The sequence below is a fragment of the Trametes versicolor genome (assembly GCF_000271585.1).
Source record: "Trametes versicolor FP-101664 SS1 unplaced genomic scaffold TRAVEscaffold_13, whole genome shotgun sequence".
In the NCBI taxonomy this organism is placed as follows: Eukaryota; Fungi; Basidiomycota; class Agaricomycetes; order Polyporales; family Polyporaceae; genus Trametes; species Trametes versicolor.
Genome location: NW_007360333.1, coordinates 86250 through 105755, shown reverse-complemented (window position 1 = coordinate 105755; position 19506 = coordinate 86250). Strand labels below are relative to the sequence as shown.

The following is a 19506-nucleotide window of genomic DNA, read 5'->3' as shown; positions in this document are numbered from 1 at the left end:
AGGAGTGGCCAATGTTGATATCTCAACCTTGGTTGCAGCATGGCACAGAGTTCGTGTTATCTGCCGACGCCCGATTCTTCGTGCAGAGGGCAAGGCCGGACGGCAAAGGTACACAAGCATCGGTGAGTGAATGACGTTCGGCGAGCAATGCGGTGCCGACCACGTCTAGTTCGTGCAGTCCGCGTGCGCAGTCGTGCGCGTCCGCCGTCCTGATCAGAGGCAGACAGCGCTTATTGGCCAAAGCGCCATATGTTCTCATTGAAGAACTCCCACAGCGCCGGGTCTTCTCTGTAGCCCTTCTCCCGGTATCTGATCGTTCGTCTTATCCGAACCTTGGAGCGTCGTATGTCGCCTACGCAGAGTAGGTGCGCTGTGCTATTTTTGCAATCGAGTCCGAGAGCCATGAGTTCGTCGTGTGCGTAGGTCATGAGTATCATGTCTCTTTCCCCCTTTGCCGTTCTAGACAACCAGCTCATGAGAACACAACCTCTTAGGTAATCACGAGACGCATGCATCTTCGCCGTCAAGTGACAATCGAAGCATCGAACCATGTGCGTTGCCCATTCGGAGCGGGTGGAACCTCAGTCCCGCACAGTACCGAGCGCTGTCTGGGTCCCGGAGGAAGCCCCTCGCAAATCACTCCACGGCACAAGCCAAGAGCATCGACACCGCACTCTGGGATGGCGATATCGGGACAAGCCCCGTCCGGGTATAAAAGCAAGCTCCAAACCATGCCTCTACTCGTCAAGCCGGGCAACACCCAGTTCAGACAACCCAATCGAGTCGCCTCACCTCGCCTCCTTTGCTTGCTGCCATGTACGCCTCCGCCCTCTTCTTCCAGGTGCTCCTCGCCACCGCGGCCTTCGCCGTCCCCACCTCGCGCGAGCGCTTTGCGCAGCGCCTCGCCCGCCGCTCCGCAGGCGCGCACTTGTCGCACCCCAGGGTCCCCAGCACCCTTGCGGTGTCCGAGCTCTCCGGGACCTCCAACGTCACTAACGCCGAGTTCAGTACCAACTGGTCCGGCGCCGTCATGAGTGCTGGAGCCGTAAGTCCCTTCACAGCCAAACAAAGTGCTATGTGACTGACTGACGCCGACATCCCCTTCCGCAGAACACCTTCAAGAGTGTGACGGGCACCTTCACGATTCCGACCCCGAGGGAGCCCTCTGGCCAGACCAGCGAGCACTCCGCGTCCGCCTGGGTCGGCATCGACGGTGACACCTGCGGCACCGCCATCCTCCAGACCGGTATCGACTTCACGGTCACCAACGGCCGCACGTCCTTCGATGGTGCGTATCTAGCGTGTCTTCTCGCCCAATTCTCGCATTGATTGCCCGCCCTTCACAGCGTGGTTCGAGTGGTTCCCCGACTTCGCGCACGACTTCACGGGCATCTCGCTCGCCGCGGGCAACTCCATCACCGTCTCCGTGACCGCGACCTCGCGCACGGGCGGCACCGCGACGATCGTGAACCACTCGACCGGCCAGACCGTCTCGCACACGTTCTCGGGCCAGCCCGCACTTTGCGAGCAGGACGCGGAGTGGATCGTCGAGGACTTCGAGGAGGGCAACTCGCTCGTGCCGCTCGCGAACTGGGGCACCGTCACCTTCACGGGCGCGACCGCCAACGGCGCGGCCCCGTCGGGCGCGACGATCATCAACATGGAGCAGAACGGGCGCGTGCTCACGTCCGCGTCGACGAGCGGCAGCACCGTCACCGTCGCGTACACCGGCCCGTGAGCGGACCGCGCGGTCTTCTAGCGCGACTCGCGACGCCTCTGGCTTCTGGACTCGGACTCGGACGGACTGTGGGGAAATGGGGCGAAGGGCGGACAAAGGCGGGTTTCTAGGGCGCGCGTGCGCGCTGCCGCAGGACCCGCGTGTATGATCTCGAGCAGTGTATTTTGGCATGTCTTGCACGCACGAAAGTAACGAATGGAAGATGATGGATGACCACTACTTGCGTGAACCAGCGTTCGAGACGGGTTTGATCCGCCGGGATGAGAGTAGTGCGGATGTCGGGGGGTATTAAGTTGATGGTGGGATTTGCGAACCTGGGCCCACATGCGCTCACTTCTGTGGGCATGTGGAGGAGACGAGCGAGCGGAAGCGCCTTCGCATGTCGGGAGAAGCGCCGTATACGGCATTGAGCTGAGAGTGAGCTGAGGCAGGAGTTGACGTCAGTGGAACAGAAATTGACCGGTGGTGCGTGTGCCTGTCCGACTGAGAAGACATGGTGCGCGCCGTGCGTATACGGTTATAGCAGCGGTACCGGTAGTACGTACATGTAGAATATATTATTGTGGTACGTGTGACGACATAGGCAGAGAGCGCGTGAGAACGGTCGGAGAAGGTCATCGTGTGTCCGTGCAAAACAAGCGTCCAGCAGTCCGAATACGCCGAGATGGTGCAGGGGTGAGAGGCGTGGTAGCGAGGAAGGCGTCCGGGGTATGGGTAATGGTATCGTGTATCTATCACGGGTTGAGCCACGGGTGCGTTAGCAGCTCCCGACAGGTCGCGCGCCCGTCGGGGTTGAGCACGAATATATGTCGGAGGAAGTCCGCGAACAACGCGGCGTCGGGTGCGTCTCGTTCTCTGATGACGTTTTCATACGGGATCGCGCAACCGGGAGGGCGCTTCAGCGAGTCTGAGCGTGCAGCCATGTCAGCAAGAGAGTAATCACGACTGAATATGTATACTGACTATCGGGGTTAAAGAACGCATCGCGGCGCCTGCCACGTTCGATCAGGTCTGGTGGATACTCGCCGACTGCGAGGGTATGCAGGGTAGGCACAGTCTCATCGTCAACGTCAGTCCTGAAGAGCGGTTTCCCCATGTAGAGTTCGTACAGCTGCATCGAACAGCGCCCGATGTCAATCTGGGTGCTTTGCGCCCGCTAGTGATGCCCCACGCACCATACATCCCAGGCTCCAGACGTCGGCCGGTCTGCCCCATCCCGCTCCAACTGCCACTTCAGGCGCCCGTACAGATGGGGCTTGGATGAGGTCGTCGACGTAGTTGGAGGTCTTATCTGCCCAGCAAGCTTGAGACATGAGGGACGGTGAGTGATTTGCAACCATTGGATCATGATGACTGGGGTTCGAACTTACCAACACCAACGTCACCGATCTTGACTTTGACACCGCTCCATGTGTCGAAGGAGTACATGTCGTAATGGTCGGGGAGTGGGTAGGGTAGGGGGCGACTGGGGACTCGAGAGATTGGCGTTCCTCCAGGTCCAGTAACGACGGATGTCTCGGCTTCCTGAAGTTTGGGGATAGTCAACGCAAGGAATGCCGCTGGGTCTCCTGGGGGCACCATCATGATGTTCCCTAGCTTAAGGTCTGCATAATATGTCAGTTCGCCCAAAAGGTTGTCAAGCAAAACGAAATGCATCGGACCTGTGTGTACCATGTTGCATTCGTCGTGCAGGTACTGCAAGCCCAGGACGATCTGACGAGCTACGAGGCGCACGAAGTAAGGCGGCGCCGAACGCTCCTTGAAGCACTGCATGAGCGAGCGGAGATCTTGGAGCAACGGCTCCATGGCCAGACACAGATGTCGTCCCTGCGGACCTTTCTGGTAGAAGTGGTCGTGGAGATGGATGACATAGGGATAGCCGGGGTGGGCAGGAGACTGTTCTCGCATTCGCTGCATGAATTCAAGCTCCAACAGTTTGTCCTGGGCATCGGTTGCCATTCCTGCTGAAGCGTTCAGAGACACTTCCTAGGAAAAAGTCGAAGGACGCACTTGTCAAGACCTTCAGGGCGGAATATACCGTAGATTGACTGCAGGTTGCGCTGAATGAATTCATTAGTGTGGCGCATGTGGTTACTGAAGAGTGGAAACCAACCGTGTATCTTCGGCAATCCACACAGTGGAATACACGCCCCATCCTATCTTTCGTACAGCTTTGTAGCGAAAGCCCAAGGTGTCCGCGATCCCAATAGGCAAGTAGCCGTTAGTTGCGAGATCGTAACCACTCAATGGCTCCTCCGCATCCCAGTTCTGCAGGGAGTCAGTGTGCGGCTGCGAAGACGTCCGAGTAGAATATACACGAGAGAACCGTGCATTTGCCGACGCTGGGAGAGGAACCAGGAACCTGTGGCGAGTGATATTTTGCCACGTCTTCGGAATCATGGACCAGTAAGCCCGCGTCGAGTCGACTTGATACAGAGTGGCGAGCCCCGATTTGAGTCTCAGCAGCACCCGCAAGGTAGAGGTATGTCTAGATATATCGCATCCAAGATCTGAGCAGACTTCTCCGCATAGTCATGGACGTCATCAACGTAGAAATATTCTCACTCCTTGCGCGCTCAGGCTGGAGCACCAATCATCTGGATGTGGAGAATGTCCATATATAGGATCCGGAGTTTTCCGCGGTTCCTGGACGCCGGCGCTTCTCCTCACTCGAGCGGACGGTCCTGCTTGCCTTCATACTCCTTCCACGAAAACGCCTGGCATTATTTCTCACTTTGCTACCTCTAGAGACACCTCACTGTTGACTTATTGACACCCCCGCCTTGGATCTGCCACGTTCGGCTGTGACCATGTTTCGGTAGACTTCAAGACACGATCGACTGGCATCCTAGTGCTCAGTTCTAGCCCCATTGTGTGCCACCAGTGTGTATAGCAACTTTGGAGTCGGAGTTGGACATCCAACTAGATCTAGATCTACGACAAACTTTCAGGTAAACGCGCGCCAGACAACTCCCATGGCCGTCCGATTGCGAGTGGCACACCTCGAGTCAAGTCGCGCGTAAGACGAGAGGCCCGGTTTTCCGTACCGGGGCATCCACGCATGAAGCATATTAAATAACGGATCTTGCTTACCGTAGATCCTACAATTTAGGCGTACGGAAATTAAAGGCTCGTGGATGCTGCTGCACACGTGAAGTGAGTGGCACACGCGCTGCTCGTCTTTGCATAGCTTGACATTGTTCTTTATACCTCGAGTGGCACCTACGACGGACTATAACTACTCCAAAGAACTGGAATTGAAGGGACAGGCCTTTTGCTCTCTCCTTGGAAGACATCCACTCTACTCCCTGTGATCACCTGCTCTTGCCATGTCGCTGGCGCCTGCCGAGGCCAAAGGACCCATCTTCCCTGGAGAAATCACCGACGCCATCATCGACCATCTTTATAACGACCGTGTCACACTCCGCAACTGCGCTCGCGTATGCAGCGCTTGGCTTCCGGCTAGCCGACACCACTTGTTCGAAGTCTTTGTTGCCCGGCCTGAGAAGAGTGGCCTCACCGACCTCCTCGACTTCCTCACGTCGACCCCAGACGTGGGCAGCCACATCCGACACTTCGTCCTCGACGGGTACCGCGGGATCAGCCTGAAGAATGTAGCTACCCTGATACATGCGGTCCCCAACGTGCGCGTCGTCGAACTCGAGAATTTGTTCATCTCGTTTCCCCGGAGCCGCGACGCAGACCCCGTCCCCGCCATCCAGCTTTCCGCGCTCCGGATCGCGTCATCGAACGTCACGGAGCACGAATTCCACGATCTCTTCCGCCTCCTCGGCCTCTTCACCGTCGTACGCACCCTGCGCATGGAGGAGAACTCGAACCGGCACTTCCTTACGAACGAGAACCTCGGCCCCCACGAAGGCAACGCGCCCCAAGCCTTGCAGGTCACCGAGCTCTCCTTCGCGTGCATGCCGTCCACCCTGATTGGCCAGCTCATCCGCCCTACTCGCATGGCGCATTGGGAGACGCTGCGCGGGCTCGAGCTGGACGAGTGCATCGAGCGCTGGGAGCAGGTGAACGAGATCGGCAAGCTGCTCGCTGAGATCGGGCCGCGTCTGCGCCGCCTCGCGCTGAAGCCGTCGCACCGCCTGCTGCCGCGCAACAACTTCGACATACCGGCCGCGATTCCGGCCGCGGGTGGTCTGGGCGCGATGTGGAACCAGATGGCGCCTATGCACGGTGGTGGTAAGTCCATTCAACGCCCGTGTCCTTCTCTTGGAGATCTTACTCTAGTCTCGCAGGGGATATGGAGGACACTCGGTCGCGCTGGGCACCGCTCAACTTGGCGAAGTGCACGAACCTCGACGAGTTCCTGCTCGACCTCCACTACGGCTCCCAGTCGCCCCTGTACGACATCCACGCGTTCTTCAAGCTGAACGTGGACCTCCTCACGACCATCGCGGCGACCGTGCGCTGCGTCAAGCCCCGCATCGTGCCCGTGTACCCGTTCCGGGGCCACGGCCTGAACGCCACCCTGGCCGCGTCTGGGGGCCCGCTGCAGGCCTTGGACTGGCCGCTGCTCGACGAGACGCTCAGCGACGGACGGTTCGCGAGCCCGCGCGTGGTGCTCGACGTGACGGAGCTGGAGAAGCAGTACGCGCGGTCGGCGTTTGACGCGCTGAAGGCGTTCTTGACAGGTTGCTTGTACCGAACTCGTCGTCGCGGCACTCTGACGTTCGAAGTGCGCCAGGACCATGTGTGGCGTGGTACGTGACCCAAAAATCTCATCGCAAGAGATATCTGCTGATTATGTCGTCTATGTAGGGCCGGATATCTTCGACCGCTTCTAATTGCTCTCTGGCGCTCCCTTTTCTTCAAAATTTCTCTTTGCATAATCATGTGCTGAGCCTGCTGGTGACGAGATTTCTTCTAAGAAATGGCTGATAGTTTGAGATATCTCGCAATATACATACGTCTACCTCCTGCGCTCTTGCATTTTGTTTTCTCCTTTGTATTTGCGTCCTTGCCTGCCTATCGTGATATTCAACATACGGGCGCTTAATGACACTTTGCCGACATAAATGTTGATGCACCGGGCGTTTAATCGACGTGTCGTTCTTTCATCATACCACCACCAGCCGTCAAATTGTCCGTTTTTCTCCACCCAAACACTTCAAGACAGCCACATCATTTCGTGCACACTACCAGTAGTCGAGAGAGCGTCCACCCAAACATATCCTGTCCTTCAGTCTCAGCGCCTAGCTGTCATCATTTTTCTGGTGACACTTGGATCGTCGGTGTCCGTGTACACTGAAGAACCGCCTCGAAACAGACGGGATTCGAGGCCCAGCGTACACGAGGTGCGCACGAGACCGAGCGCTACGCAGTTGATAGAAGCCCACAAACGTGGATTGTGGTTGCGCCGCTGCGGCAAGTGAAGCCACGAGTCAAGTGCCACTGCTGCAGGACACTTTGCATGCCGCCTAAACGTACGCACGACCACGATCACGCCGCTGAGCACACTGGCAAGATGGCGACGAACAACGTACCTACCAGAGGCCGCAAGCGGTTTCTGTTCGACCTGCAGAACGCCACACAGACTGTCGCACAAGGCGTGCAGGTCCAGGGCCTCCGTTTGTCAGGTAAGGTTACCCGAAGGACGCGTTGCGCTCGCGGAGAAGCTCAACAAGGTTGTCTGATATAGCCATTACTCCTGGAGACGAAGATGGCTCCTTCGATTGTGTGATCTCTCAAGTGGACGGCGGGCTGAACGCCACACTGACTGTCCTCATATCTGGTTTGCCGTTCGCTCGTGATACTGCGCCCTCGTTCGCTCATGCACCGTTTCTGCAGATGCCTCTGAGTATCCTTCCGACCACACTTTTTTCTGCTCGTCTGAACATGATCTCCCTCCGGAAGTTTCGGCGGTCACGGAGACTGTCCATGAGGACGGCTCACTGTCGATCCAGGACCTCCTGATGCGCGTGCTTGAGCGAATCGCCAAAAGAATGGCTGCAACTCGACGCAAGCAAAGCACACCGGGCGATAATGAGAGTGACGACGAAGCACAGTCTGAAATGTCCGAAGACGACGACGAAGACGCGTACGGCGTAGAAGACTACGACATGGAGGACGCCGAGATCTTTGGCGTGCAATCGATGGCCCAAACGCTCGACCAGTCTGTTCTTCGAAGGTTGGTACCATGACCTCTCGATCTCGCACGATGCGCTTATGAACATCTTAGAGAGTTCAACGAGATTGTGGCGCACGGCTACCAGCCCGGCTTCATCCGGTTGGGTGTGGACGACTTTGCCCTATCAGTTGCCCTGCCTGCGAAGTCACTGGCTGACACGATCTCCCCGCGCGCACTCGTGGCGTGGGATAAACGCCTCCTATCAGGCCCCCATTATCTCACTCTGCTGATCTCAGGACTTCGAGGGGTCCATCCAGCGGTCGAACCAGACGGAACGCTTACTCGGGTTGCAGTGGCCCGTAGCGCTGCGCCTCATTTCCGCGTAGGCCTCACGCCCAACTACAAGCCAAACAATGAAGATACTGCAGAGCTTCTACGCAAGTACGGCTTGAAGGAAGACTATGGCGCGTCTTCCGACGATCCTGCGAAGGAAGAACAAGAGCCGCAAAACGCGCACGGCCAGGAAGAGGAAGGGCAACTCCTCGACCCTGACTTTGACTTTGCAGACCCCATTGAGCTGCCGGAGATCGAGGAAACGACTCAGGGATTCCGCCCTTTCAGCTTGAGTTCGTCGCTTGAGAGTTTGCTGAACGGCCACTTCCTGGCACTGCTGCAGCTGAGAATCGAGTACCACCTCGGATGGGCCGGAGCTGAGGTCCTGCGTTGCGAAATCGAGGCAACGCAGAGGTCGGCCGCGGATATACTACGCGACAAAGCAGAGGTCTGTTTGTTCATAATTACCTACGAGGTTTTCTCATTATGTTGTGATTTTAGGAAATCGCCATGGCGGATAGTGCTGATGTGACGCTGTCAGAGAGCTACCGTCTTCCTATCGACTGTCTCCTCGATCGAAGCCCGCAGGATCCAGTCAACCTCCCGCTTGTCGCTTTCTCCTACTTGATGCGCCGCCTTACGGTAGGCAATATCCTCTACGTTGTTTTCAAATACGCTAGTACTCACCCGAGTGCCACCAGCTATGCCCTCGTTACTGCCTCGTTTGTCATCAGCAGCTCAAGGACGATTTGGGGGCGCTCAAGCCGTACGTGTGCAGCTCCCCCTTGTGCACCTACCAATACTACAACCTGAACCGAGGACCATCACTGGAGGTTTGTATCGTTCGATTACCCCGCATGTCTCACTAACCAATGGGTTCTCAGTACGAGATCTGCTCGAACCCAGTCGTTGTGGACCTTTTGGTCTCTCTCGCCTACATCGCGGCAGCAGAGGGTGCGCTGGACGCGCCTCTGCCTATAGGCATGGGCCTCCGCGTGAAGTGCCGATCCTTAACACCTGAGGACCCGGACGGGCTGCACGACTTTGACCAGCTCGATCTTCCCAACGTACGCAAATAGAGCTCATCTTATGTACACGTATTCACACTTGATTTAGATGCGCGGCGTCATCCGCAACCTCATCGACCAGATACCTCCCGTGAGGCACCTTCTGTTGAAACTGCGATAAATATTGATCTTCGCCTTCAGATCGCCGAGTTGAAGCGGCATCTAGAGCAGCCACGCAGGCCAGGACATGCGAAACCCCGTCTGCAAGATATCGACCGCGTTGTTCCAGAGGCGGCGTGGCTGGTCCTGCGGTGGTGCGTCGCTTCGTGTACTGCGCATCTGGAGGAGCTGCATTCGGAAGACGAGAAAGTCAAGAACATGGGTGCGCATCACACTTGTGCCTTACAAAGAATGGAGCTAATCTCACGAACCTAGATCCAACGTGGCGCCAGTTCCGCTTCAGCGTGGGCGCGCCGGACGCCGAGGCGAAGTTCCGTAAAGCGGTCCAGCTTGCGAAGGAAGAGAACCCGAGAGCTCATGAATTTCCGTCTCTTTATGTACGGCATTCCCGCAGTGCTCATCGATGGTTATTGACGTTATCACATCCAGGCTTTCCATGGCTCTGGCGCCAAGAACTGGCATTCGGTAAGTATTTTGATACCGTGTAGGAGAAGCACGAGCTCAATCGTTCCTGCAGATCATCCGTCACGGCTTGTGGTTCAAGACGGTAATTAACGGCAGAGCATTTGGGCACGGTGCGTTCAGATCATCCAGGTCGTTCCTCTTCAGCGTCTCACTAGATGCTTCCCAGGGGTCTATTTCGCGAAGGACGGCGCAATATCGCTCGGGACCTACTCAGCTGGGGCCGCGTCATGCTGGCGGAACAGCGCTGTAAGAGCAACCTCTTGCGTTGCTCTGGCGGAGATTGTCAATCTGCCGAGCAAATTCATAAGCACTTCGCCGTACTTCGTGGTGGACAAGACCGAGTGGATCGTCTGGTACGTGTCATGTCCGCGCGCGAAATATCGCTTCTGAAGCCTCTTCTTTAGCCGCTACCTCATGGTTAGAGGCCCAGCGCAACAGAGTGCGGTTCCTCTAGCGGGGACCATCCCCTTCCTCAATGGCCTCCCTCAAGCACCCGCTCCAGTTGCAGCGCCGGACGCTGATGGCGTTGCTGAGGAAGAAGAGATCGACTACGTGCCGCTCGACCCGCAGCACCCATTGACTCTGTCCAACGTTCTTATTCGCATCCCGCAACCAGGATATGCTCTCGAGAAGCTGCTCAACGCCCGCCGAGAGGAGTTCATCCCGATGGACTACGACGAGGACGATCTTCGGATCTTCTCAGGAGACGTTGGCGACGGCTCAGGAGCGACCTCCGCGAGTATCGAAGGTGCGTATGGCACCGCCGCGGACGACTGGAAGCACAATCGCGAGTGGGTCGACAAGTCCATCGAGCAACTCATGCCGCCCCCCGCGGAGTCCTCGCCCATGGCTTCGACATCCTTGCAGAAAGAACTCCGCGCGATGCTCAAGGAGCAGAACGGCGCGAGGAGCTTGCGCGAGCTCGGGTGGTACATGCCGGAGGAGGTCATAGGCGACAACCTGTACCAGTGGATTGTGGAGCTGCATTCGTTCGAGGGCACTTTGCCAGTGGCGCAGGATATGGAGAGGCAGTGAGTCGCCGGCTGTTTCGCCTCCATGCAGTGACTTACGCTTCGGCAGTGGCATCAATTCGCTCGTCTTCGAGATTCGGTTTCCGCTCACGTTCCCGCACTCTCCGCCATTTTTCCGGATCCTCAAGCCGCGGTTCCTCCCGTTCATTCATGTACGCTGAGGGTGTCTTAAAGCTAAATTTGACGCTGATAGCTCGCCACTTGTAGGGCGGCGGCGGCCACATCACGGGCGGTGCGATTCTGTCTACCTAGGTCAGCGCCTGATTGACTAACTGTACATATGACATAGGTGGTTCCATGTGTATGGACCTCTTGACGGCCGACGGTGCGTAATCTCTACGAACTGATACCGAGCGCTGATACGAACGTGGTGACACGACGTAGGGTGGCTTCCCAGCTATAGCATCTCTGCTGTTCTGCTCCAGATCAAACTGGCGATCTCAAACCTCGAACCTCGGCCCGCTCGTCTTGCACACAACTGGGATACGTGAGTATTCTTGGCCAATTTTCGAACACCATTACTCAACTAGTATTTCTGCGATTATTGCACACGCAGTCCATACGGCATGTTCGAAGCCCTCGAAGGGTACAAGAGGGCTGCGGCGACGCATGGATGGAAGGTGAAGTGTCATCTCCTTACGGACCACCGTCGTATCGCACGGTAGCTTACTAGAGTTCTTTGGGTCGATGTAGGTTCCGGACGGCCTTGATAGACTGACGCGATGATGAGGGGACTTTGAAAGAGGATGATCTCGTAGCTTTGACGAAGTCTTTGTATGTTACACGATCCGCGTTTACTACTGCTGCTTTCATGATCGCGGCCACGGCGATTAGTTGAGACGGTGAGACCCTGATACCCCCGATGATGCCGACACGCTCCCAGTGCGACTGTGCCGCCACAAGCAATGCGTTTAATGTCGTCACTTCACAAACCGAGTGGCAGGCTGGATAGATACAGAAAGCCAGTGATTTCACTAGCTCTAGCTACAGATCTACGTGCCCCACTGACTGACCGGTGACTGTCATGCCGACCGCCACGTCTGTGAAAGTGGTCACGGTTCTTCATGCCATCGACCATGCCGCACGAGTGCATATGGCCTCTACCGGAGAATCGGAGGCCCAGTCCGAGAAAAATCGAACCTCAAGCATATGCCGCACGATGGGAAACTAGTCCCTAGTGCTCGCACATGTTGAACTCGACCTCGTACACGTTTTCGTTGTGCGACATCACGAACATCTGGCGTTCATCCATGATGCGTTCCCGATGCTCCTCCGCCTCCTTCCGCGATATAGTTGCCTCCGTCGCATGATCGACGATCATCTTGAACAACTCCCCCGAAAGAATTTGAAGCCCAGGAGCACGCAGCATTTCATCAGTGAGCCACTCCTCCTGCTGTGGAGGGATGTCGCTCGTGGAATGAATCCTCGTGAGCGGATCCACAAGGAAGAAGCACAAAATCTTCCGGTGCCCGGGCTTCTTCCGGTCAGCCAGTTCGAAAGGGTCCACGCGGTGCTGGTAGAGGTTGGGAAACGCGATGCATTTGCCCTCCTCCGCGACGATATGCCCGAGCCTCTGGTTGAGGGGATCGCCTCCACCGAAACCGTAGGCGGTGTAGTACCCTGTGGCGTCGTCTTGCTCATAGGGAAGCTGATCGCGGTCCTCCGGCTCGTGACCGTTGCCGACCACCGTACGGAAACCGAGCTGAGACTGGGTGATGTTGTCGCATGCGTAGTAGTAGATGCCCGTCGCGACGATCTTCTCGTTCGCCATGCCCTCGACGTGCCACGACCCGCCCGAGTACTTCGGCTTCTTCGGAGTGAGGACGATGTTGGCGAGCTTGACGATGACCTGGACTGTCCGTCCACAGAGCTTGAAGTGCACTCGATCGTCAGAGCTCGGTGGGGAGAAACGCGGAGGGTCGGGGATTAACGGCCAGTACTTCTTATTGAGATCGTGGTCGTCGTCCTCATCATCGTCCGCGGATTCCTCGCCATCTTCATCTTCTTCGTCCAAGTGATCGTACCATGCGAGAGGGTCGACGCTCACAACGAGAGGTGTAGGTGGGGCGAGCACGTCCGAGAGTACGGCTTCAAAGAGTGGTACGAATCGCGAGAGGATGGAGGAGAGGGCAGCGTAGCCAGCGCGGTGCTGACCTGGATGAAGGTTGTTGATGTAGCCCAGAGCGGTGGCAACCCCTGTCTCGGAGAGCTCAAAGTCCGTCGGAAGCCACTGGTAGTGCTTCGAAATCGCGTCGTCTTGGTGCCTGTAAATCTCGAAGTCTGCTCGTTGGGAGAAGTACTCCTCCGTGCTCAGGACATGCACACCCAGTATCTCCCCCGTACTAGCGCTCTTCTCGCGAACATACGAGTGACCGATCCGGAGAGGGTAGAGCGAAGGATGCACGAGATCCAGGACCTGCTTGTCCGAGCCGGGGTGCCAGTCCTGCTTGGACTTCGGGACGTCCTCAAGAACAGAGACGAGGGACAGGAGGGCCGATTTGGCCTCAGCAGGAATTAGGCTCCGAGACTCGTAGACGTATGGGACCATAGTTGCCTGTTGCACGGCACGTGTTTCAATACAAGCTGCGACAAGCAACGTAAACGCAACTCACGAAGATTCCTTGCGCGGTGGTATCGAGCCTCGCTTCATATTTGAGCTGGTCAAAGATGTAGTCCAGCTGGGCGTCTGTGATAGGGTCGCGCGGCCACTGCTTCTCGCCGCTTCCGTGATCGTACCGCTCACGACCGCCCCAGAACTGCTCGACAGCAGCGCTGTCCTGCTGGACCATTTCGGCCCTCCATTTGACGACGAGCGCGGCGTCCTGAACCTTCTTCCACCATTCGGGTTTCGCGCGAATGAGCCCGGCGAACCGTCGCATGCGGAGCTCGACCAGAGTGACTGGTTCGCGCGGGATGAACACGAATGGAGAAGGAAAAGACTGTTCGTATGTTTCTTGACCGTAAGGCATGATGGATTGGATGAGCCGTGAAGCAGCGCTGAGGAACGGTTTACGAGGGGATACTCACCGTGATGCCTCGTTATAAACCGTGCGGCGCCACAGCGCCATGCTTGAGAGCGAGGCGTTCATAAGTCCTATCAGTGGGAAGATCTGTTCTCGAGGCGCATCTTCCGCGACACTCTGCTCAATCGCACAGCCGATATGCACATCTGACCGGGCTAAGTGTCAAAACCAGACTGTGACTCGGACATGCAGCAAAGCTGTTGCGATTACGGAGCGCGTTCTAGCCTCGTCGGAAGCGAAGTGAGTCGTACTGGTGACGAGTTGAAACGTAATGCGGCTACTCATTCTCCGCCTCGCAGAAGCCACTTAATGCCCGTCTGAACATCCGCCCAGAGCTTCGTCGCAATAGGAATCGCCGGAAACTGCCCGTGGAAGCCGTGGTGGACGCCGGGATACCTGGGTGGAAGCCAGAGTTCAGCATCTCGCGCGCCGCACGATGACGCCGCGCAGTGGAAACGTACACATCGAGCTTCGTCTTCACCCCAGCTGCTTTCAGCTCCTGCTCGTAGACGACGCCGTCATCCCGGAGGATGTCTAGTCCCATGACTTGGAAATATGCCGGCGGGAGGCCCTCATGGGACGGGTAGAGCAACGGAGAAAATCGCGGGTCCGTCAGAGGTGCCTTGTATACCACTGCAACATCATGAGTACTCAAGTTACATAACGCGAGCCTGACCTGGAACAGAGTGACGTACACATCAGGCCATCGAGCCCCACGCGCGTCGGAGCCATCGGCAAGTCGTGCTTCGCGTTCTCTTCCATGGAGCGATAGTGCGGCTTAAGTCTGTCGCCGATGGCCGCTCAGCGATGTCCCTAGATGGACCACTCTTCCAACGACTTGTCGCGCACATACCTCTCAGGAATGCTATCAGAGTGGGCAAGCCAGGGCTCGCGCAGGAACTGCCCAGTCGGTTGTCTCCCGCTGAAGAACGGGTCGTCGTGCGCCTCGTGCGCAAGAACCGCAGCGAGGTTGCCTCCAGCCGAATCGCCCATGAGGATAAGACCTTTAGTCAAATCGGCCTTGAGGTCAGACGTGTTCTCGACGACCTGTGCGAGTAAGTGAGCGCGAGGAATCATGTGTGATGTTTCAGAGACGTACCCATTTCAGCGCCGCAATGCAGTCGTTGAGTGGGGTCGGGAAGGTGTAGTCGGGCACTAAGCTGAGCGAGTCATGACGTATGAGTGCGAAAGCTGCGAGAGAACACGCGTGACAAGGTTGCGCACCGGTACTCAACATTGACGACAGATATCTTCAGGTCTACGGCTAGACGGCGGAGGGAGTAATCGTCTAAGTTGATATCGCCAAATATGAACCCTGAGTTCGATGGTAGAAGCTGTCAACCGAGTGTGATGTAAGAGCTGTATGTGTTAGAGATGTACCTCCACCGTGCATGTGGAAGAGGACGGGAAACGTCGCGTTCTCGTCCTCAACGATAGGGACGACGCATCGCACAGGTATGCCTCCGCCATCTACAGGTACAATCCTGTCTCTCACGGTATACGTAGATTCTGCGCGTGCATTTATCAGTTATTCGTCGAATCTCATGATCCTGATTGCTCACCATCCGGAAGTTGCGTCTTCTGCCAGTTTCTAAACGGCAGTGCGATGACGCTGTTGAATACGGCTTTGGATTCTTCGAGCGTAGGCGTCCCCTCTTGTGGAGTCGGGGTAGGCAGTGCAGCGATTGCTGCTGCAAGCTCGGGGTCGACCATGGTGCGGTGGGTGAGAGATCGATGGTCTCACACAGAGAGGCTACTTATGGACCCGGCACCTTCCACCAACTCTCCACAATAGCAGACCGCAGCTTCTGTAGCGTCTAAAGTTAACATGGCAGTCAGGACGCCGGGTTTGCTTCATCGCAGTAAACGAAGCTGTCAATGGAGACGTGGTGGGAATCATGGGGCTCAAGTAGACGTCATGTGGAAGGCACGCAATATCTTTTGAGTTAGACGCGATGTCATCGAGCATGTGTAGGAATCGTGATCACCATTATTGTGCAAGAAATATCAGTAGGTTGTATGCTTGCGGACGCGAGCCTCGAGCTAATCGTGGGTGGGTATCGAAGGACGCCGAGTGCCGTGAGACGCGTGGTGATCGTTCAGGCGACATGAGTAAGGAGAGCTGTGTTAGGATCGTCCGTAAGCCGCAGTACGCTGACGTGTAGCTGTTTACTGACGCTTAGAATTCAACCTGCTGAGCCAGTTGGAGCTTTTGGGTATACATATACGACATCGACGTACACACGGCAGTGCAAGAAGAGGTTAGATGAGCTTGAACGGGCATCAGTATATCATTACCACAGACGTTCAGCGTCACTCACCGTGTCATGCAGGACAGCTCCCTCAAAACGAAGCACAGTTGGACGCGCTCGCGCAGATATCCGACCTGGTCATCCGGATGTGCTTGTCTTCGTAATCGGAGCTCCTCCAAAACTCAACGTTCACGTTCACGTTCTGAAGAGATTCCGACGCCTGGCGAAACCGATGCGCCAACGCGTACACGTCCAGCGTGCTCATGTAGACCTCCGTGGCGCATGGGGGGGTTGTTGGGCTTCGGGCCCGAGCAGGACGTTTTGTCCTGTCGCCGGCGGAGTCTTCGTCCGACGAGCACTCAGTGAGGTAGAGGCCGGCGGAATAGTTTTCAAGTCTGATATGCAAGGAGAGGGACTCGAGGCGTAGCGATGGGAGAGCGCCACCGAGGCAGGTCTGGTAGATGGTTAGATACCGCGCAAACGATGGTCCATTGTGACACGTACGAGGAAATCTGGGATATCAGCGGTGCTGGGCATGTGAAGCCAAATTCTGAGAATGAGTACCCGGACTGTGCTCAGAGAAGGATTCCGCAGATGTTTGAGCAACCAGCTGTTGTCGCCTCCCGTGAACATTGTTGTTGAGATGTCGAGATCGAGCGTCGTCGGGCGTGCATCCGAGAGAGCAGCAGCGAGGAAGCGTAGCTCCTTCCTGGATATACCGAGCTCTAGATGTCGTATGGGGCATGGTATCCCGACAAGGTACAGGTCCAACGCGGCGCCCTTGAACATCGCCAGCTCGTTCCAGGTGCCCCGCGATAAGTGTTCTTCTCGGTTCTCCTCCTGTGTGTCCAGGTGCGCCTCGAGATTCTCCTCTGAGAAATCCGAGCATGCATGCTCGATCGTCGATACCTCCAGGTATGAAAGGTTGGGGAAAGCTGTCGCCCAAGGAGCGGTAGGGGGGCAGTAGCAGCCGGTGACTGTGAGCGAGTCCAACTTCGGGTATACTGGCACGCTCGGAGAACGGAAATCCCAGACAAGCCAGCGGTCGAGGTCGAGACTTTTCAGGGTATCGCAAGCGTTTTTGCACAGTTCAACGGGGTGTATCGCCTCGTTATCGTCCCAGTCACTCTCCTCCCATGAGGTATCGATGGACGTTCGCTCTATAATGGCAGTCTCGAGCGGCCAGCGCATTTCCTCGAACATTCGGCAGGTAAGCCCATTGGCTCCAGCTATCCCCACGTACTTGACTTTCGGAAGGGAGGCAAACGCAGGACCAAGATCGGGATGGGAGCCTAAAATTACTTCGGCGGGTACGAGCTCGAGGTCCTCGAGGTTCGTCGCCTGTCGAATGGAGGAGGCGAGCGCTTTGGCAATGTCCGGCCTTCCCAGGAGCTTTGTTTGGATCGTGAGTGTTTGGAGTAGTTTCCAGCGTTCTCCATTTTGTGGGCGCATGAACCGAAGGAAGAGCTCTACCGCTCGGTCGGAGTCGAGGGAGACCGCTCTTTCGCTGAGGGCGTACCGAGCTGCGGTGCGATAGAGAGTTTTGCATGTCCCGGTCAGCATGCATAGCGTTGACTGGTCGCAGAAGATCGCGATGACCAGCAAGATGTCAATGTTCAGTGCTTTCATGTTCTGAGCAACAAATATAACGAAGCCCATGGTTATTAGCGACTATACGTGTAGAAGAGATATTGAGCTGTAGCACACCGTCATCTTATCAACCCTCGCATCTTTTCGTTTGGAGGTCGCGATTGTACAAGTTCACTGGCCAGGAGAGTGAATGAGTGAGTCGGAGCGAGTGAGTGAGTGAGTGAGTGAGTGAGTGGTGAGTGAGTAGCGAGTGATTATTCGAACCTACTATGTATGCAGGCGTCAGGCAGCTCTCGGCGGCGCTTTAATCTACGACAACCATTCTACCCTAATACGAATCGCGCAAACAGGCCGCCCCGAACGAGGCGTCACGCTACAAAATCTCGAGTAATTTTTGAATGAGAAAGAGGAAGAGAGAAGGAGAAAGGAATATCGGCCCAGTGCCCTGGAGGCTGACCAAACTTGAGGGTGAACGGCGATGCTTCGCACGCCAAATCCGATTCCACTGGTGTAGATAGTACTGGACATTATATTTGTCACTCATAACATGATTAACTATGTGTTATAGTATGAATAAGAGGACAACAAACACACTGCCAATCGGGACACTGGCAAAATTGTAACACGGTGATAGAGGCAGCGCGGGCCGCCGACGTCGATGATGCCTACTACTGTCAGCTTCGTACAGTCTTTGTACACACGATGAGAGTGGCCTGAAGCCCACTGGTGCGAGCATCGAACCGAGTCCCTGAAACTAGAGGACTGCCACCACAAGCCTCACGCACTCGCTGGGGGGTCCTCATCTCATGTATGTGTTGTCGTTACAACACGCACGCTGGTTTGATGGTACACACGGAGATGACTTTGCATGCTACGCCTGGAACATACCTGCAGTACGGCGCCATGCTCGTCAGCACGGGGGGTGCTGTTCCACACGCGTTAGCGTTGACATCGCGGAATGCCACACCCCAAATGTAGGTCAGAGCTCGTAAAGCTCGTGCCCCATCAAACAAAATGCAGCTGTATACAGCTCGCAAAATAAGGGAACTAATCGCACAGCGGAATGAAGTCCGCGGCCACGTATAGCTCTCCACACGATCGATGATCTGCCGTGCCGCGGGCAGTATACCTGACTGGCAGCGTGCGGGGTGAGACACCACTTGCTATGACGGGGGAATATCGCCGGAAGACACGCACCGAGAGTTATCATGCCTTCCAACCCCTTGCTGGTCAGAGCAAGGCTCTCACTCGCGTTGATCAAACCGTGCACGACACTGGCGCTGACGAGCAAGGACACGCGCCGCTGTAGGCGCCATTCCAGTAGCTGGTAGACGTTCAAGGGAAATCGTGGACAGAGACGATGGGAGGCGGACACGATGATACGTATCACCGAGGAGGGCAGTCTAGTTATAGTGGTAGGGCCGCCCGAAATTTATGAATATTTATTAATTAATCCCCGCCGAAGGCGGGCATCTCCTCTAGCCTTGAGCGCTTCGGTGCCGCACCTCGAAACTATACCAGTCCAGTGGCCCGGCAGTACACATAGAGAGCGCTGAATACAGCTACGAGGATGGTCGAAATTCTTGAGATATCAAACTGCTCTCACCGTTGCGCCATGGTACCAGGATCCCTCTCACCGCCGTGTCCAGATAGAGATGCCGGCACCGTCAGCGAATCCGAAGATGCAGCAGTGGCCGCTGTCCATGACCCTTCGTGTATGCTCTGGAGCGACCCGGAAATGAGCCCCGGAGCATGCGCAGAGGAAGTCGAAGCCTCTAAGTCTTGAGCGATGTGTG

General features: G+C 56.4%; 7 protein-coding genes across 7 annotated transcripts; 3 read left to right on the top strand and 4 right to left on the bottom strand.

The window, feature by feature from the left end:
* Positions 1–814: 814 nt before the first annotated feature.
* Positions 815–1738, top strand: TRAVEDRAFT_40281 (aspergillopepsin; the record flags this gene model as incomplete). Its single annotated transcript, XM_008045879.1, has 3 exons — positions 815–1045; positions 1111–1288; positions 1347–1738. The coding sequence occupies 3 exons, from the start codon at positions 815–817 to the stop codon at positions 1736–1738; spliced, it is 801 nt and encodes a 266-aa protein (XP_008044070.1).
* Positions 1739–2310: 572 nt separating this feature from the next.
* On the bottom strand, positions 2311–4138 carry TRAVEDRAFT_67120 (kinase-like protein; the record flags this gene model as incomplete). The annotated part of the gene is made up of 7 exons (XM_008045931.1): positions 2311–2645; positions 2702–2849; positions 2914–3041; positions 3109–3342; positions 3400–3699; positions 3749–3798; positions 3852–4138. 7 exons carry the CDS (start codon positions 4136–4138, stop codon positions 2473–2475), a joined length of 1320 nt encoding a protein of 439 aa, XP_008044122.1. The 3' UTR covers positions 2311–2472.
* Positions 4139–4985: 847 nt separating this feature from the next.
* Positions 4986–6754, top strand: TRAVEDRAFT_74926 (uncharacterized protein). The gene is made up of 3 exons (XM_008045930.1): positions 4986–5941; positions 5998–6462; positions 6521–6754. Exons 1-3 carry the CDS (start codon positions 5068–5070, stop codon positions 6544–6546), a joined length of 1365 nt encoding a protein of 454 aa, XP_008044121.1. The 5' UTR covers positions 4986–5067; the 3' UTR covers positions 6547–6754.
* A 472-nt stretch (positions 6755–7226) lies between these two features.
* TRAVEDRAFT_174585 (uncharacterized protein) lies at positions 7227–11615 on the top strand (the record flags this gene model as incomplete). Its single annotated transcript, XM_008045929.1, has 20 exons — positions 7227–7333; positions 7387–7493; positions 7550–7874; positions 7941–8610; positions 8664–8804; positions 8864–8995; positions 9047–9229; positions 9279–9320; positions 9371–9551; positions 9605–9726; positions 9779–9814; positions 9867–9924; positions 9981–10167; positions 10219–10845; positions 10895–10997; positions 11053–11077; positions 11135–11170; positions 11230–11332; positions 11402–11465; positions 11539–11615. The coding sequence occupies 20 exons, from the start codon at positions 7227–7229 to the stop codon at positions 11569–11571; spliced, it is 3282 nt and encodes a 1093-aa protein (XP_008044120.1). The 3' UTR covers positions 11572–11615.
* A 404-nt stretch (positions 11616–12019) lies between these two features.
* Positions 12020–13814, bottom strand: TRAVEDRAFT_134541 (uncharacterized protein; the record flags this gene model as incomplete). Its single annotated transcript, XM_008045928.1, has 4 exons — positions 12020–13084; positions 13163–13399; positions 13458–13559; positions 13632–13814. The coding sequence occupies 4 exons, from the start codon at positions 13812–13814 to the stop codon at positions 12020–12022; spliced, it is 1587 nt and encodes a 528-aa protein (XP_008044119.1).
* Positions 13815–14149: 335 nt separating this feature from the next.
* On the bottom strand, positions 14150–15581 carry TRAVEDRAFT_52953 (uncharacterized protein; the record flags this gene model as incomplete). The annotated part of the gene is made up of 8 exons (XM_008045927.1): positions 14150–14264; positions 14330–14501; positions 14564–14652; positions 14722–14915; positions 14968–15028; positions 15093–15183; positions 15249–15377; positions 15431–15581. 8 exons carry the CDS (start codon positions 15579–15581, stop codon positions 14150–14152), a joined length of 1002 nt encoding a protein of 333 aa, XP_008044118.1.
* A 630-nt stretch (positions 15582–16211) lies between these two features.
* Positions 16212–17779, bottom strand: TRAVEDRAFT_74924 (uncharacterized protein; the record flags this gene model as incomplete). The annotated part of the gene is made up of 2 exons (XM_008045926.1): positions 16212–16574; positions 16625–17779. The coding sequence occupies 2 exons, from the start codon at positions 17777–17779 to the stop codon at positions 16212–16214; spliced, it is 1518 nt and encodes a 505-aa protein (XP_008044117.1).
* Positions 17780–19506: the final 1727 nt, after the last annotated feature.